The sequence below is a fragment of the Anomaloglossus baeobatrachus genome, chromosome 4 (assembly GCF_048569485.1).
Source record: "Anomaloglossus baeobatrachus isolate aAnoBae1 chromosome 4, aAnoBae1.hap1, whole genome shotgun sequence".
NCBI classification, from domain to species: domain Eukaryota; kingdom Metazoa; phylum Chordata; class Amphibia; order Anura; family Aromobatidae; genus Anomaloglossus; species Anomaloglossus baeobatrachus.
In genome coordinates, this window is record NC_134356.1 from 276,749,841 (window position 1) to 276,769,638 (window position 19,798).

The window sequence follows — 19,798 nt, forward strand, 5'->3', positions numbered from 1 at the left end:
AGCGGATGCCATGTCATGCTTACAGAGCCCCTCATGTGCAAAATCAGTGGAAACTCCCCACAAGTGACCCCATTTTAAATTCTACACCCCTAAAGGAATTTATCTAGAGGTGTGGTCAGCACATTGAATCCACATGTGCTTCATAGACGTTTATAACTTTGAGATGTGAAAATGAAAAAATACATTTCTATCACAGAAATATCACTTTAATCCCACATTTTTCATTTTCACAAGGGTAAAAGTGGAATCTGAACCATCCAGTTTGTTGTGCAATTTCTCCTAAGCACAAGGATTATCCTATATGAGGTGGAAAACTACTGTTTGGGTACATGGTAGGGCTCGGAAGAGAAGGAGCACTATTTTGGCTGGAACAGATTGTGGACTCCATGTCCCATTTGAAGATACCCATGTCACGTTTGGAGAGCCCCACTATATGCCTAAATAGTGGAAATAATCCACATGTGACCTTATTTTGAAAACTAGACCTCTCAAGGAATTTATCTAGATGCGTGCTGGCCCTTTAAACAAGGTGCTTCACAGAATTTTATAACGTTGAGCCAGGAAAATGAAAAAAATATATTTTTCCCACAAACATATTGCTTTTACCCCAAATTTGTAATTTTCACAAGGATAACAGGAGAAAATGGACCATACAATTTGTTTTGCAATTTCTCTTGAACACACTGATACTCCATATGTGGTTGAAAACTACTTTTGAGGCACAGTGCAAAGCTCATAGGGGAAGGAGCGTCATATTAGAGTTCATATTTAGTTGGAATGGTTTGGGTTGCCATTTCACATTAGCAGAGCCCAAGACATGCCAGAAAAGAAGAGCTTCCCTCACAAGTGACCCCATTTCAAAACCTATACCCCTCAGTGAACTCATCTAGGGGTGCAGTTAGCATATTGACAGCACAGGTTTGTCACTGAATGCTATATCAATGAGCAGGGAAGAAAGAATAAATTATTTTTTTTTCACTAAAATGTTGTTTTAGCAAAAAGTTTTTAATTTTTATATAGGCTAATAATTAAAAAAAACATACAGTTTGTTGTGTAATTTTTTCCTGAGTGTGCCAATACCTTTCATGTAATTGGGAACTACTCTTGAGGCACAGTGCAAAGTTGAAATGGGATGGATAGCCATACTGAACTTCAGATTACAGTGATAACACAGAGCAAAAGCGTCGCAATCGTATCATCGGTGTAGTGTCCGACATTTTCATAATTTAGCTGCAGCGACGGTACGATGTTGTTCCTCGTTCCCCTGCGGCAGCACACATCGCTGTGTGAGAAGCCGCAGGAGCGAGGAACATCAGCGTACCTGCGTCCTGCTCATGCCGGCTATGCGGAAGGACGGAGGTGAGCGGGATGTTTACGTCCCGCTCATCTCCGTCCCTCCACTTCTATTGGCTGCCTGCCGTGTGACGTCGGTGTGACGCCGCACGACCCGCCCCCTTAGAAAGGAGACGGGTCGCCGGCTAGAGCGACGTTGCAGGGCAGGTAAGTGCATGTGAAGCTGCCGTAGTGATAATGTTCGCTACAGCAGCTATCACAAGATATCGCTGCTGCGACAGGGGCGGGTACTATCCCGCTTCGCATCGCAGCGATTGGCTTGCGATGTCACAGCATACAAAATACCCCTAAGGCCATACAATCAATTTTATAGAAAAAATGTATTGCTTTGCATTGTATTATGAGAGCTATAGCTTTTCTTATATCCCCTCAGATGGAGTTTTATGCTTGTTTTTTGCAGGACAAGATGACATTTTCATCTATACCTTTTTATCTACATGTAACTGATCGCATTTTACTCCTTTTTTCTGAGTGATATGATGAAAAAGCACTGTTTTTTGCCATTTTGTTTATTTATTTATTTTTTTACAGTATTCATTCAAAGCTTTAACTGGTGTTACAGTTTTATAGATCAGATTGTCCCGATGCGGCGATACCAAATATGCGTACTTTTTTGTTTATTTTTTTTTACATAAATATATGTATTTTTTGGTATCATAATTTTCCTTTTTTTCCCCTATTTTGTGATTTTTTTTATTTTTTTTTAAATAAATATTTTTAAAATTTCTTTTAACTTTTTTTTACTTTTTTCACTTAGTCCCTTTCTGGTACAATAACTTTTATTACATTTCTTGCTGGTATAATCCATTGCACCAGCATTGCAATAGAATATACCTGTCAGGTTTACACTGACAGAAGCCTCTGACACCATGCTCCTGGCATGGTCTCTGGGTGACCCTGCGGTTAGGTTACCATGGCAATGATCGGGCCCCCGTGCTCACATCGCAGGCGTTCTGATCACTTGAGAGATGGAACGTACTCCCTCTCCCATTCCCCAAATGCTGCGATTGCTATTCGCAGCATTTAGGGGGTTAAACAGCCAGGGGTGTTGCAGACACCGCTCCTGACTGTGAGAGCCAAGGGTCGGCTATCTGGTAAGCTGAAGTCCTGGCGGTGATCACATTGGAACAGCTCCTGTGCCTGCGTGATCGACATGACATACCCTGTACCTCATCATTCAGAAACCCCTTCCCAACCATGACGTGTGGGGTATATCATATAGCTGTCAGAATATAGCGATGCAAAATCAATTTGTTTTTTCTATAAAATTGTTTTTATTGTGTGAAGGAGGCAAAACCTAAAAAAGCTATTTCTGAATTGCTGTTTTTTGTTCATTCTGCCTCCCAAAAATCATAATAAAAATTGGTCAAAAATGTCTGTGTCTGAAAATGGTACCAATAAAAATGTCAATGCATCCCGCAAACAACAAGCCCTCACATGACTCTGTCAGCAGAAAAACAAAAAAATTATAGCTGTTAAAATGTGGTGATGCAATAACTTTTTAAGAGCGTTGTTTTAGTGTGTAGCCAAACATAAAAACTGCCCCAAATAATAAAACCATCTTATCACTTGTGCCGCACTGTGAATTGCATAAAAAATAATTAAAACATTTATCTTGCGTTCTACACTGAGCACTTACACAGAGGTATACGTGTAAATCTCTGAAATACATGATTCAGTTGGAACTTCTGACAGAACACTCACTTTAATGAGGCAAAAGTAGACACAGTCTCTGGCCTATTGTCCAGCGGTGTCCGTCTATTTAAGCATTCATCAAGATGCAGTTGGCCTTAGTTTTGTGCACTTCTGAAAATACGAACAATGCTGAACAGAGGCTAAGCGGAGTTCTGCTGCCTCAGTATGGTGATTAGATCCTATGGATGGGGGTTTCATCTGAATCACATCATTCAGAGATTTAGGTGCAAACCCAAAAGTTAGTGCTCAGCATAGAGCACAGGATAAATGTGATCCAAATTTCATGTAAAATGTTCCCAATAAAAGCATCAACTCATGCCACAAAAAATAAACAAGCATCCACTCAGGTCCATCATCTGTCAAAGGAAATATAAGTGGTTTCCACATTACTTGTAACCCACAGGCGCTGCAAAAGCCCCACCGCTTCCCCCAAAAAGAAATTTAGGAAAATCTGCTCTCCCAAATCCAAATGGCCCCCTCATTTCTGAGCCCTATAATGTGCTTAATCCACATCTAGGGTCCACATGTTTTGCAATTCTGTAGTGAGGAGAGCCTGCCTAATTTATCAGGTATGTGTCTCCAGGAGCATGAGCTGGGCACAATCTACGGGCACTGCAATGTATGAGCTCTACAATGGCAGATTTGCAATTTTTACTCAACAACATCCCTTGATGTTTGTTCCTGGAAAGCACCCATAGAGTTAAAACAGTCACTACATCTGTGAATAAATTCACAGATGGGTGTCATTTCCAAAATGGAGACACTTGAAGGGGGATTCTGCTCTTCTGGCACTGTATGGCATTCGCAAACTATTCTAGGAAAATCTGTGTTCAAATGGCCAAATAGCGCATCTTCCCTCCCTTGCAAGTTTTACCGTGTGGCTTACCAGTACTACTCAGCCATATATGGGGTATTGTCACACTCAGAGGCAGAAATAGTGTGACACATTTAGTGCCATTGTTACCCATTTCCCCTTGTGAAAATGTAAAATCTGATGCAAAAGTACATTTTTGTGGTAAAAATGTAATTATTCTCTCTTCGCTGCCTAATGTGTGACAAATCTCTGGTGTCAATATGATCACTGCACCCCTAAATGAATTCATTGAGAGGTGTATTTTGTAAAGTGAAGTCACTTATTGGGGAGTTCTGTTTTTCCTACATCTCAGGGGCTCAGCCAATGTGACATGGCACCTGCAAACCATAACATCAAATCAATGTGCTATAATATGGTGCTCCTTTAATTCTGAGCTTTCTAACAAAAAAAAGTTTCAAAAATGGTGCTGATGTAAGGTAGACATAATAAATATTATTTATTAACTATTTTGTGTGACCTAACTCTCTGATTTTGGTTTAGGGACATAAAAATTAACAGTTTGAAAATTGCTAAATTTTAAAGTTTTGCCAAGATTCTGATATTTTCACAAATAACCATAAAAATGTTAAAGTAAATTTGCTACAAACAGGTAGTTGAATAGCAGTAGAAAGGAAGAAAGGATCCGGCACGAATTCCTCTTAAGATAAAACCATCTTGATCTTTATTGAAGCATTAAAAATAGCATGAAGACCAAGGGCAAGATACTGTATTAGTACATAGGAGTACTTAACGCGTTTCGGACTTCGAGTATAAAAGCAACAGTCCTTAATCATAAGTGTCCTATGCTAGACAAAAAGCTGCTAATATAGACTAATACACAAACCAAGGACAGGGTTGAGGCGGAGGTGCCATAATTGCAAAAAGGGGGGACAGGTGTGTTGGACATTCCATACTGAGCGCAGGCAGGGGAGGGGTGATAGAGGTAAAACGTTGGTTAGAGGCAAGGTGTATAATATATGCAAAATTCAAAGAAGATGACCCATACAACATATGCCTAAATCCTTATGGTTAATGCATGAAGCAGTTTAACACGGTGGAGAGACCACATGGAAACTATATTTATATTTATATCCCCAGACATGGAATTTTATGTATGTTCGCAAACAAAAATAGGGAACGTATGAATAAAAAACTAAACTAATCTAATAATAAAACCATATGTAAGTATGTAAATGTGAATTTGCATACCTGTATCTGAGATGTCAAGGTGTATAAGTATACTCAGGTTAGGAATCGCACGTAATATAGGGAATCATTGTATAGAGCAAATCATCCTTGTTTCCCTATATGATAATATAGTCGGAATTCCAAAAAAAAAAAAAAATTAATATATTATTAAGTATAATTCTATTAAAGGAGTATATGGAAAAAATTATGAAAAATCGATAGCGTCATATGGTGAAATGGTAAATTAAAGAATAAAATAAAATAAAATGAAATATATATCCAGTCTATGTTGTGTCATTAAGAGGCGCTATTCATTCTAGGAATATTAATGATTCTGTTCTTGGAGAGGATACAGTTACAGAATCTCGTTCGCAACAATCTATATTATGAAGATAAAGACCCTAATATGTAAGGGAAAATTTAATATCTATATTGAAAATACCAAAATAGGGATAAACAAATGGTATGTAATGTATAGTTTCCATGGTGTTATGGCCCTTAGAATAGTAAATAATTAATAAAAATAAATAAGTATATAAATGTTTAAAGTAGCGTATTCTATCGGACTCCCGCTGATAATTAATTCCACCGGTTAGACAAGGTTCCGGGGTCAAGTAGAAGAATCCCGTCTCTTCTTTTCTGTTGTGCTACCGATCACACCAAGGTAAGGCGACAGCGATAGTAGCATATATTATAGTAAAAATAGGGATTACATCAATTTAAATGTGTATGGGCATGAAAATGTCCTGCAATATGTTATGTATGTATGTTATGTATGTTATGCAATATGTTTATATGTATATTTGGGAAATCCCTGTCTCAATCAGTGAATTACTTTTAGTGACCTATATTGTAATACTGCCTTTACTAACTGAACGGTATAAATAACCTGTTCGCGCATTATGTGTACAATCCACTAATACCCTAGTAGTGATTTGAATCCTATGCTCTCATATAGGTATAATGTACGATGTCACGGAGAGAGAAGGGGAGATGGGGATGGGAGGGAGGGGGAGGGGAGTGGGAAGGGAGGGGTTGGGAGTGGGGGGACCAAAAAATGTAGGAAAACAGAAAGCGCAATTTGATCTTATCTACAGAACTAAGATAACATGTAGGCATAAACTACAGTTCAAAAGTTTGGGGTCACCCAGACAATTTTGTCTTTTCCATGAAAAATCATACTGTTATTTATCAAATTAGTTGCATAATAAATAGAAAATATAGTCCAGACATTGACTAGGTTAGAAATAATGATTTTTACTTGAAATAATAATTTTTTTTTCAGACTTTGCTTTCGTCACAGAATGCTCCTTTGCAGCAATTACAGCTTTGCAAACCTTTGGCATGCTAGCTGTTAATTTGCTGAGGTAATCTGGAGATATTTCACCCCATGCTTCCCCCCTCCCACAAGTTGAATTGGCTTGATGGGCACTTTTTGCGTACCATACAGTCAAGCTGCTCTCACAATAGCTCAATAGGGTTGAGATCTGGTGACTGGGCTGGCCACTCCATTACAGATAGAATAACAGCTGCCTGCTTCTTAGCTAAATAGTTCATTCATAATTTGGAGGTGTGCGTTGGGTCATTGTCCTGTTGTAGGATGAATTTGGCTCAATCAAGCGCTGTCCACAGGGTATGGCATGGCATTTCAAAATGGAGTGATAGCCTTCCTTATCCAAAATCCCTTTTTACAAATATCCCACGTTACCAGCACCAAAGCAACCTCAAACCATCACATTACCTCCACTATGCTTGACAGATGGCGTCATGCACTCTTCCAGCATCTTTTCAGATGTTCTACATCTCACAAATGTTCTTTTGTGTGATCCAAACACCTCAAACTTTGATTTGTCTGTCCATAACACTTTTTTCCAATCTTCCTCTGTCCAATGTCTGTGTTCTTTTGCCCATATTAATCTTTTCCTTTTTTAGCCAGTCTCAGATATGGCTTTTTCTTTGCCACTCTGCCCTGAAAGCCAGCATCCCAGAGTTGCCTCTTCAGTGTAGACGTTGACACTGGTGTTTTGCGGGTACTATTTAATGAAGCTGCCAGTTGAGGACCTGTGAGGCGTCAATTTCTCAAAGTAGAGACTCTAATGTACTTGTCTTGTTGCTCAGTTGTGCACTGGGGCCTCCCACTTCTCTTTCCACTCTGGTTAGAGCCTGTTTGTGCTCTCCTCTGAAAGGAGTAGTACACACCGTTGTAGGAAATCTTCAGTTTCTTGGCAATTTCTCGCATGGAATAGCCTTAATTTCTAAGAACAAGAATAGACTGTCAAGTTTCACATGCAAGTTCTCTTTTTCTGGCCATTTTGAGAGCTTAATAGAACCAACAAATGTAATGCTCCAGATTCTCAACTAGCTGAAAGGAAGGTCAGTTTTATAGCTTCTTTAATCAGCTAAACTGTTTTCAGCTGTGCTAACAATCTTGCACAAGGGTTTTCAAGGGATTTCTAAACATCCATTAGCCTTCTAACACAGTTAGCAAACACAATGTACCATTAGAACACCGGAGTGGTGGTTGTTGGAAATAGGCCTCTATACACCTATGTAGATGTTGCATTAAAAATCAGACGTTTGCAGCTAGAATAGTCATTTACCACATTAATGTATAGAGTGTTCTTGGAGTCTTCTGTTTAATTTAATGTTAGCTTCATTAAAAAAAATTGCTTTTCTTTCAAAAATAAGAAATTATCTAAGTGACCATAAACTATTGAACTGTAGTGTATCTTGCTCACCTTACTTGGTTGTGACAATCATAACACAGAAAGTGTATTGTATATGACAACTGCTGAAGAATCCACAGACCAATAATGCCAGTAACTGGACGCGTTTGGAAGTTTTTCCAAACGTCTTCTTGAGCACAAACCGAAATTGGGGAAAAAGTGGACCCAGGGAACTACTGGCCTGTGAGCCTGACTTCCATACCAGGAAAGATCTTTGAACAAATTATTAAACAACTTTTATGCAACTACCTGGATGAGAATGAAGTGATTAACCAGAGCCAGCATGTGTTTGTAACTAATAAGTCATGTCAGACTAACTTAATTTCATTCTATGACAAAATCACTGACTGGGTGGATCAGGGAAAAGCAGTAGATATAGTATATCTTGACTTCAGCAAAGCATTTGACAAAGTATCTCATACAATCCTTATTGAAAAAATGACCAAGTGTAGCATGGACAAGGCAACTGTTAGATGGATTCGTAACTGGCTTAGTGATCGGAGTCAAAGAGTGGTCATAAATGGCTGCACATCCAGTTGGAAGACTGTCACAAGTAGGGTACTACAGGGCTCTGTCCTGGGCCCCGTGTTGTTCAACATCTTTATCATTGATTTAGATGAAGGAATTAAGGATAAAATGATTAAATTTGATGATGACACAAAGCTAGGAGGAAGAGCTAATACTAGAGAAGAGAGAGGATTCAACAATATCTAAACAAGCTGGAACAGTGGGCAGCAACTAATAGAATGTTTTTTAACAGGAAGAAATGCAAAGTCATACATCTTGGCAAGAATAATGAAAAGAGCATATACAGCATGGGAGGAATAGAGCTATCCAACAGCATGTGTGAAAAAGACTTAGGTATACTAATAGAACACAGACTGAACATGAGTCAACAGTGTGATGCAGCAGCAAAAAACGCAAACAACATTCTAGGATGTATTAACAGAAGCATACATTCTAGATAACGTGAAGTTATTATCCTCCTTTACTCCTGTTTGGTCAGACCTCATCTGGAATATTGTGTCCAATATTGTCTGGAATATTTTGTTCTGGGCACCGCATTTTAAAAAAAGACATGAACAAACTGGAGCAAGTTCAGAGAAGAGGGACCAGAATCGTGACTGGTCTGCAACCCATGTCCTATGAAGAACGGTTACAGGATTTAGGATTGTTTAGCTTGCAAAAGAGAGACTGAGAGGAGACCTAATAGCTGTCTGCAAATATCTTAAAAGCTGTCACACTGTAGAGGGATCAGTTTTATTCTCATTTTCACAAGGGAAGTCTAGAAGCAATGGGATGAAACTGATGGGGTGGAGACACAGATAAGATATTAGAAAACACTTTTTGACAGTAAGGGTGATCAACAAGTGGAACAGGCTGCCACGAGAGGTTGTGAGTTCTGCTTCAATGGAAGTCTTTAAAAAGAGGTTGGACGGACATCTATCTGGGATGATTTAGTGAATCTTGCTTTGAGCAGGGGGTTGGACTAGATGACCCAGGAGGTCCATTCCAACTCTAATATTCTATGAATCTATGATTCTATGAATCAACAAATTTGGTTTATGCGGAAGAAAAAGTTTGGAATAACTTCTTATGAGCTTCACAACAGCGCAAAGAGACCTTGTTATTATTTCCTGCCACTTGTCAATGGTCAGAATGGTGAAATTTGGCCTTTGCAGGAAGGGGAAAACAGGCTATGACGGTGAAAGGTTAATAAAGGAAAGGTTGTGAGTACAACATGCAAGACCGTGCTGTATTGATTTCTCGAGCACTCGTCAAACAAATCTTATTAATTTGGAGTTCAAAAGGCATAGCAGGAGTGTATTTCACTCACAAGAGTTAAAATCTCTAACCTTTCCAGACAGGTAGTGTTGTTATTGGGCTCATACAGTGTTTTAACAATCAGGCACAGTTCATTAACCACAGCAATAACAGTGGTCAGCACATGACGTTTTAACACTTTATAGTATACATTTTATCAGTTGTATTATAGATTGAGTGTGGAATGCTGAAAGCTTGTACTGTAGCTGCAGGACCGTTCTAGTGAGATGCCACAAAAATTATTCAACGTTTATTCAGTTTTTCAGTTGATTAACCCCTTCACGACCGGCCGATTTTTCGCTTTCCGTTTTTTTTTTTCGCCATTCTTTTTCTGAGAGACGTAACTTTTTTATTTTTCAGTCAATATGGTCATGTGAGGGCTCATTTTTTGTGAAACGAGCTGTACTTTTAAATTAAATCATCAGTTTTACCATATAGTGTACTGGAAAACGGCAAAAAATTCCAAATGCAGAAAAATTGCAAAAAAAGTGCGATAGCACTATGGTTTTTGAGATATTTTATTCACTGTGTTCACTATATGGTAAAACTGATGTGTGGGTGTGATGCCTCAGGTCAGTGCGAGTTCGTAGACAGCAAACATGTCTAGGTTTACTTTTATATAAGGGGTTACAAAAAATCGGAAGTTTGTCCGAAAAAAGTGGCGCACGTTTTACGCCATATTCCGTGACCCGTAACGTTCTCATTTTTCGGCATCTATAGCTCAGTGACAGCTTATTTTTTGCGTCTCAAGCTGACGTTTTTAATGGTACCATTTTTGCGCAGATGCTACGTTTTGATCGCCTCTTATTGCATTTTGCGCAAAAGTTGTGGCGATAAAAAAACGTCGTTTTGGCGTTTTGAATTTTTTTGCCACTACGCCGTATACTGATCAGATTAATTGATTTTATATTTTGATAAATCGGGTGTTTCTGAACGCGGCGATACCAAATGTGTGTATATTTTTTATTTTTTTAACCCTTTAATTTTTAATGGGGCGAATGGGGGGGATTTGAACTTTTAGGTTTTTTTGTTTTTTTTTTTAATTTTTTAAAACTTTTTTTTAACTTTTTTTTTATTATTTTACTAGTCCCCCTAGGGGGCTATTGCGATCAGCAGTCGGATCGCACTGCACTATCTGCTGATCACAGCTATACAGCTGTAAACAGCAGATACGCTCACTGTCTTTTTCACTGTGCAGCGGGCACAGCGAAAGTGAAAGCAAGTCATGTGTAGTACAGGAGTCATCACATGACCCTGTGCTACCATGACAACTATCAGAAGTCACGTGATCGCGTCACATGACTTCCGGTATCGGGCGGTAAGTAAAAGTTTACCGCAATCGCGCTTATAATGGCGCTGTCACATATTGACAGCGCCATATAAGGGGTTAAACGGCACAAGCAGATAACGATTCTGCTCGTGCCTAGCAGGCACACATCTCAGCTGTGAAAATCAGCTGAGATGTGTGCCGATCGCAGCATGCTACTGCCAGCAGACCGCGGGCAGTAACGTTATGAAAGCTATGACATAATTTTACTGCCCGCGGTCGTTAAGGGGTTAATGCCTTTAATGGCAACTGTATAACAAACCATATTAAACAAACCTTTTAGCTGATTCATGTTTCCTAAACTAAGAAAAACATACTCTTAAAAGCTGGGCAGGGGACTACATGTCACTGATGACTAATTTGAAGTAGGTTCCTGGTCTTTTCTCCCTGCCCTGCTTTTCGTAACTGACAAGTAACTGACAGGTTTTTCATGGCGTATAAGACGCATCGGATCATAAGACTCACCTAATATTTAGAGGAGGAAAATAAGGAAAAAAATTGAAGTAGAAAATGTCAACATGACGCACTGTCATGGGGAGGATCTGCAGCTGACACTTTTAGGGGGTAATGTCCCCAATTCTGTAATAATGTCCTCCATCCTAGGCCCCTTCCTGATATACAGTCATATGAAAAAGTTTGGGCACCCCTATTAATGTTAACCTTTTTTCTTTATAACAATTTGGGTTTTTGCAACAGCTATTTCAGTTTCATATATCTAATAACTGATGGACTGAGTAATATTTCTGGATTGAAATGAGGTTTATTGTACTAACAGAAAATGTGCAATCCGCATTTAATCAAAATTTGACCAGTGCAAAAGTATGGGCACCCTTATCAATTTCTTGATTTGAACCCTCCTAACTACTTTTTACTGACTTACTAAAGCACTAAATTGGTTTTGTAACCTCATTGAGCTTTGAACTTCATAGGCAGGTGTATCCAATCATGAGAAAAGGGATTTAAGGTGGCCACTTGCAAGTTGTTCTCCTATTTGAATCTCCTATGAAGAGTGGCATCATGGGCTCCTCAAAACAACTCTCAAATGATCTGAAAACAAAGATTATTCAACATAGTTGTTCAGGGGAAGGATACAAAAAGTTGTCTCAGAGATTTAAATTGTCAGTTTCCACTGTGAAGAACATAGTAAGGAAATGGAAGAACACAGGTACATTTCTTGTTAAGCCCAGAAGTGGCAGGCCAAGATAAATATCAGAAAGGCAGAGAAGAAGAATGGTGAGAACAGTCAAGGACAATCCACAGACCACCTCCAAAGACCTGCAGCATCATCTTGCTGCAGATGGTGTCAATGTGCATCGGTCAACAATACAGCGCACGTTGCACAAGGAGAAGCTGTATGGGAGAGTGATGCGAAAGAAGCCATTTCTGCAAGCACGCCACAAACAGAGTCGCCTGAGGTATGCAATAGCACATTTGGACAAGCCAGTTACATTTTGGAAGAAGGTCCTGTGGACTGATGAAACAAAGATTGAGTTGTTTGGTCATACAAAAAGGCGTTATGCATGGAGGCAAAAAAACACGGCATTCCAAGAAAAGCACTTGCTACCCACAGTATAATTTGGTGGAGGTTCCATCATGCTTTGGGGCTGTGTGGCCAATGCTGTCACCGGGGATCTTGTTAAAGTTGAGGGTCGCATGGATTCAACTCAGTATCAGCAGATTCTTGACAATAATGTGCAAGAATCAGTGACGAAGTTGAAGTTACGCAGGGGATGGATATTTCAGCAAGACAATGATCCAAAACACCGCTCCAAATCTACTCAGGCATTCATGCAGAGGAACAATTACAATGTTCTGGAATGGCCATCCCAGTCCCCAGACCTGAATATCATTGAAAATCTGTGGGATGATTTGAAGCGTGCTGTCCATGCTCGGTGACCATCAAACTTAACTGAACTGGAATTGTTTTGTAAACAGGAATGGTCAAATATACCTTCATCCAGGATCCAGCAACTCATTAAAAGCTACAGGAAGCGACTAGAGGCTGTAATTTTTTGCAAAAGGAGGATCTACAAAATATTAATGTCACTTTTACGTTGAGGTGGCCATACTTTTGCACCGGTCAAATTTTGTTTAAATGCGGATTGCACATTTTTTGTTAGTACAATAAACCTCATTTCAATCCAGAAATATTACTCAGTCCATCAGTTATTAGATATATGAAACTGAAATAGCTGTTGCAAAAACCCAAATTGTTATAAAGAAAAAAGGTTAACATTAATAGGGGTGCCCAAACTTTTTCATATGACTGTATGTCAACTCATATCCTGTCCACCACCATTAACTTGAGAACGGTGGCAGCTATAGGAATAGAAGTGGTGTCTTGGTATAGTAAAGTAGAATTGGTGTCTAGATATAGTAATGTATCCATGCGCTACGCAATGAAACCACTTATAGCGCCACCTGGAGGAAAACAACGGAGTTAGCATTATTATCTCGACAACGGAACGAGATCGAGAAAAAAAGGGAATTACAAAGTTGTAGGGCATCATCAATTCAATACGAATCGACACCTTGCATATAGAAATGCTATAATTAGAAAGTGTAAAACTCACAAGGCTGTAGATGTGAAGCGATACCTCATGGAGACCTTCCTACAAGTCATTGGGCTATATGCCGGGTTGTGAACTGGTGGATATCCATAGGGTATGTGCATTATCTTGGATTAAATATACCATTATAACATCACGGGTCCCATTTGAGGTATGGGAACACCACTGGTGGTCCATATATGGATACGTATATATATGCATGCCGTTATACTTAAACCATTTTTTGAGTGAATTGGAGTCAGCTACTTTGACTATGCGGGTCTGAACGCTTAGTGGTATCCATCTATGGTCCCAGTGTGACATATAGTTGCTATATTAGTAAAAATCATCATGTCTCTTTAGACAAACAGGGGTCATATTGAAAGTATTTTTCACGTGAAAACACACTGGTGTGATAACAGAATTAAATATGTACCAATTCTTGTATTGATGTCTATAAATACTGGAGTCTGATTTATAATACATGAGTGCTGGTCACCATCTGCTTGGAAATCGTCACCTTATTTATATATGTGCGGCTATACTATCATTCCCTGATATTCACGAAACTGTTGTCCTATGTCTATCTCTTGAATTATATTATGATAATATTATGAGTAAAAATAAAAATTCACTTTTGATTAAGAAATTATGGATTCCTGTACAGTTATTGTAGGTTAAATTAGGTTCTAAATGGAATCGTCTTTTTGAATTAAGGGGCTTATTATTGGTGAAAGTCATTGGGTATGGTGGCTGCATGGAGTGGTCTCCACGCTCACCTAACCTGACCCCATTGGACTTCTTTCTGTGAGGTCACATTAAACAGCAGGTGTATGCGACCCCTCCACAAACATTACAGGACCTACAACGACATATTACAGATGCTTGTGCAAACGTGTCACCTACCATATTGCACAACGTGCAGCAAGATACAGTATGCTGTCCAGAGTCCAGATGTGCATTGCAGCTGACGGTGGCCACTTTGACCATCAAAGTTAAATAAGCGCCATATGCGTGACCAGCATTTAATGTTTTGGGGGGGGTTATGGGTTTCATATCATAGCATTTCTGTATGCAAGGTGTCGATTCGTATTGAATTGATGATGCCCTATAATTTTTTAATTCACTTTTTTTCTCTATCTCGTTTCATTTTTGAGATAAAAAAACTAACTCCGTTGTTTTCCACCAGGTGGCGCTATAGGTGGTTTCATTGCGTAGCGCATGGCTACTTTACTACACCTAGACATCACTTCTATGCCTATAGCTGCCGCCATTCTCAAGTTAATGGCAGTGGACAGGATATGGGTGGATACACTCTATATCCCTCATCCTGGTATATGTGTTCCCCTTTCTAGTATATATGTCCCTCATCTTCATATATATATTTCTCATCCTAGGCCTCTTCTTGGTATATATGTTCCCCATCCTGGTATATATGTCCCTCATCCTTGGTATATATGTTCCCCATCCTGTATATATGTTCCTCATCCTGGGTTCCTTCTTGGTATATATGTTTACCATCCAGGTATATATGTACCTGGTTTGCTGTATGTGTGTGTGTGGGGGAGGGGTAAATGGTAGTGGAGTGGGGTAATAGAAAGGGGGAACAGGGTCTCCGCTGGAGGACGCTAGTGGCAGCATGAGCAGTGAATATTCATTTCCCCATTAAAAGGAAATTAATGTTTACTGCTTCCCACATCCATAATTCCGCCCACCTTTCGGCGCTGGCATCAGTGATAGTAAATGAATTTTACTATACTATCACTAACCTCGGTGACGAGAGATGGGCAGGATTATTGGAGTTTGGAGCAGTGAATATTCATTTCCCTGCCACTGCTGGCTTCCTGCAGCTGAGACTCTGCTACTACCTTCTATGGCTCCGCTCCACCTCAACCGCCCTTCCACAGCGAACCAGGTACATTCGGACTATAATACGTATCACCATTTTCCTCCCAAAATTGAGGTGGAAAAAAGTGTGTTTTATAGTCAAAAAATATGATACATGCTAGCAACAACTTCTTCAGTGTCTGATTCTTCTTGCCCCTGATGTATTGGAGGAATCTACATCGACGTTGAGTATCTTTTTTTTTGTCCAACTGCCATTCTGCAGGGAAATCTGTAGTAAGATCTGTATGATTTTTTTTTGTGACTCTGCCATTGCAAAGTTTTGGGTAAATACTTGCAAATTTGCTGCAGAATTTGACCATAGAAAATCCGCAATATGTAAATTTATCCTATGTGACTACGAACATTTTATAAAACGCATTTACTTTTGTGCACAACTCCTTTAAAGGGAATCTATTTGTTAGGTAACACAACACCCCCCACCTCCCAAATCGCATTAACAATCATGCAGATTTTTGAAAGCTAACTCCATCCACACCTTTATATCTTCTATCTTTTGCTATGTTCCCAAGAAATCAGCATTTTAAATTATTTGCAAATGAGTCGTTAAGTGCCCTGCCTCTATCTTTGCCTACTAAAGTTATTTTCCTGTCCAGTATGTCATCAGGCAGCAGGTAAGGGGTTCAGCAATGCCTCTCACTGCTGCTCTGGTCTATGTTGATCGCCTGCTGTGGTGACATCACTTTGACAGTGCTGCAGCCATTTGCTAAGTACAGCAGCCCTACCAACAAACACAAACCATTGAGTTCAGCGATTGTCTGCAGCGCTGTTGACATGATGTCACCAGAATTAGTTTTTTACCTATGGGTTAAATCTTTGATATTGGACAGCAACTTTGATATTGTATTTATCACTTAGTAATTAATAATAGTCATCAAACTATTCAAGTATATTGCAAGACATAACACTCAGGACATAGAAATCAATAAAGTACACTTTATTAATTATTTTAGTGTAGTACACTGGAGGATACATGGTGACTGTAGAGCGAAAATTGGTTTTGCCATAGAACAGAAATAAAGATTCTGTAAAACCTGATATGGCACTTTATGTATTTTATGACTAGTAATAGTTGTTTATTAATTTATAAAGAATTAACTTTTACTATTTATTCATTCTAGTGCGGTGCTCATCTTGGTCACGTATTTGACGATGGTCCACGTCCAACTGGTAAAAGATACTGTATAAACTCTGCATCATTGAACTTCATACCAGAAGAGTCAGGTGCCGCCAAGGGAAGTACTTCCTTAGACTTACCTGGAAAGACTGAATTGTAAAAAGTGTACTTAGCAGAGTGTAAGGTTTCATGGGCACTTTCTGGACTGACCATTTCCTGAATAATTTTCCAGAATATCAAACTCACTCTAAATTCACTAGTTCCAGTTATGTTTTATGCTTCTCCAAAGAATGAGTCATTCATGGTTTATCTACAAGGCGGTCATTCGTATGTACAGAAATTAGAAATTTTAACAAAAATCATTTATGAAACACTTCTTTTCAATAACCAAGGGTCAAAGTAAAATAACATTAAGACCAGCATTGTACATGCCAGTCTTAGTGACTAGGCTGGCTAGCTGTGATGTTCCTAATTCATTGAGAGGCCACTTATTGAATTAGATGCATCTGTTACATGTTGTGTGCCTCCACCGGAAGTGTACGCTAGTCAGAGACTCAAATACATTTCTGTAGTAAGTTAAGCCACCAAAGTGGTGTAACATCATGAATTGGACGAGTGTAGCCCACCGCATCCAGGCCATGCTACTCCCATATTGCCATCTGGCCAGGACGGGCATAACAATACAAAATCAACAATATTTTTGCACAACTTACTAGTTGTGCAAAAATATTGCGACTTATTAGAGTATTTTACACCAGAATTTTATTTATTAATGTGTTTTATGCAATAGTGTTTTGGTGTATTATACAACTTCACAGTACACATGTACATTTAAAAAATGAAAGACCAAAGAAGTAATGGAAAGAAGGAATGAAAGCTGAACTGTGGGCACGGTTAAATCCTCAATGTTTATTTCTAAGGGAATTTCCAAAAAAAATGTAAGTAAAAGCTGCAAGATTTAGGAATTCTCTGAACAGTCTTTGCTGGGTGTCAGTACAATTTTAATTTGTTTTACTACTCTCTGTTTACAACTCTAAATTAATGAAGTGCCCCATGCCGTCAACAGTATATGACTGCACATGCAATTTTATTCTTTCTTAACGAAATCAACCCCCCATGAATGCATCTTTTCATTACTTAACGCCGGTATCCAGCGCTTGTCCTCTCCTCTTTTCTAATCCGAATAGCAGTGACATCACTGAGGAGAGGAGCAGAAGGACGCTAGATACCGGAGAAGACAGCGCTAAGGGAGTATATTAATACACTAATACTACATACATACAGATGTAATCAAAAACAATATTCATGGAAGTGCTAAAGCGTCACTGTTAGCATACATTTTTTCATAAATCAGTAGTATTAATGAATACCTAAAGAATATATTACTAGTAACATATTCCTTATCTATCCACGGTCTGTTGTTGCCCTTTCCTTATTTGCAGACTCTGTATAAATGTTCAAAAACCTGGAATAATGTAGTTAATATTAGTTGACAGGAAGGTTGCAATTGTAGCTTCTCTCTCTCTGCATTTCTTTGTATTTATGTGAAATTGTAAAGCTTGAGACTGTATTGGGGAACAACTCATTGCAACAGAATGCTGCTCAGCAGAAATAAGGACAGCAGGAAAACAAGGGTAAGGCTATGTGCGCACGTTGCGTAATTGCATGCAGTTCCGCTGCGATCTGCCCTGCAGCGTAACTGCATGCGTCCTGCGTCCCCAGCACAATCTATGGAGATTGTGCAGGAGCCGTGCGCACGTGGCGTATTAGAGCGCAGCGCTTCGGCTGCTGCAAGAAGCGCGCGTTCTAAGAAGTGACATGTCACTTCTTTCGTGCGCTCTGCATGAAGTCCCTGCTCTGTCTATGGGAGGGGCTGGGAGGGGCTACATGCAGAGCGCATGGAATCGGCTTTTGTTTCTGCAGCGATTTGAAGCGCACGTGTGCTCTTTAAATCGCTGCAGAAATTTCTGCAGGGCCAGTACGCAACAGGCGCACATAGCCTAAATGTTACACCATTTTGTCCCTGCATAAAAGTCATGCAAAAGTAATGCATTCACAGGAGCCATGCAAAACGAAAATCTCTCTCTGCACTATATCTAATATATATATATTTTTTTTGTATAATGAAAGGTCCGCCTTATTTGGAAGCAAACACTAAGTTTAAGGGCACAGTCAGACGGCCGGATGACTCGTCCGAGGATGACACCGCAATGCCCGGACTGGTGGGCGGCTCTCTTGACCTGAACGTGACAGCTGCACAGAAATACATGCTCGGTCAGGAGAGCTACCCCCCAGTCCAAGCATTGAGCTGCTACCCTTGGACGAGTCATCCGGCTGTCTGACCGCGCTCTAACTAGCGGCTCCAAAGACTCAGCAGTGAGACTACTTGCCTAAGTATAAATACACAAACACATTTCTATATTAATGTGTAATTTATAGAGTAGCTCAGAAGAACTAATTTATGTAACAAGACAGCATGTAAGTAAAGGTTAATGAAAATTGTAATTTTATACAAGACATTTCTTATATTCTTTCAATGTACAGTTACAAAATACTAACAGAATAATATGTTTGATTTTGCAATTATATATTTCGGATAAATAAAAAAATAAAGTTTGCTCCTTCACACTCATTTGTGTCCTATCATGTGTTTATGTAGAATTTATATTGACGACAAAGTGTCTTGTGGGAAATGTACTGTATCTATGGCTAGTAGATTTTACTACTAGCCAAGGGCATGTAATAGCACCTCTGATGTTGCATCTACCAAGATTAATATTGGACATATCACTAATCATCTAGCCCTATAAATAATAACTCCTTCCCAACCAGGTGATTTTCAGTTTTTGCCTTTTTGTGCTTTTTCCTCCCCTTATTCCAGTAGCCATAACTTTTTAATTTTTTCATTAACATAGCTGAGTGATGACTTGTTTTTTGCGGGACAAGTTGTACTTTTAATTGGCAACATCCATTTTATCATGTGATGCACAGGAAAGTGGGGGAAAAATTCCAAGTGTGGTGAAATAGCGAAATCTCCAATTGCTTTTTTAATTTTTTTTTTTATTTACAGCATTCATTTTATGGTAAAGGTAAACTTGCAATATGATTCTCCAGGTCGGCATAATTAAGTAGATACCAAACATGCATAGTTTTTGTTTTAGTTTAAAAAAAAAAATCTGAAATTTGTAAAAGACAACTACTTGCTAGTGTCTCCAATTTCACAGAGCCATAATGGTTTCAATTTTTTGGATATGGATAGTG

The 19,798-nt window shown here is 39.1% G+C and overlaps 1 protein-coding gene across 3 annotated transcripts in view; it reads left to right on the forward strand.

Annotated features, from left to right (window-relative positions):
* The window catches only part of MSRB3 (methionine sulfoxide reductase B3), a 289,938-nt gene extending 270,769 nt beyond the window's left edge, over window positions 1–19,169 (forward strand). For all 3 annotated transcript variants that reach the window (XM_075344863.1, XM_075344862.1, XM_075344864.1), the window contains exon 7: window positions 16,542–19,169. In XM_075344863.1, coding sequence (XP_075200978.1) covers window positions 16,542–16,697 — 156 coding nt within the window. In that variant the 3' untranslated portion in view covers window positions 16,698–19,169. The remainder of the gene's footprint in view (window positions 1–16,541) is intronic.
* The last annotated feature ends 629 nt before the right edge of the window (window positions 19,170–19,798 follow it).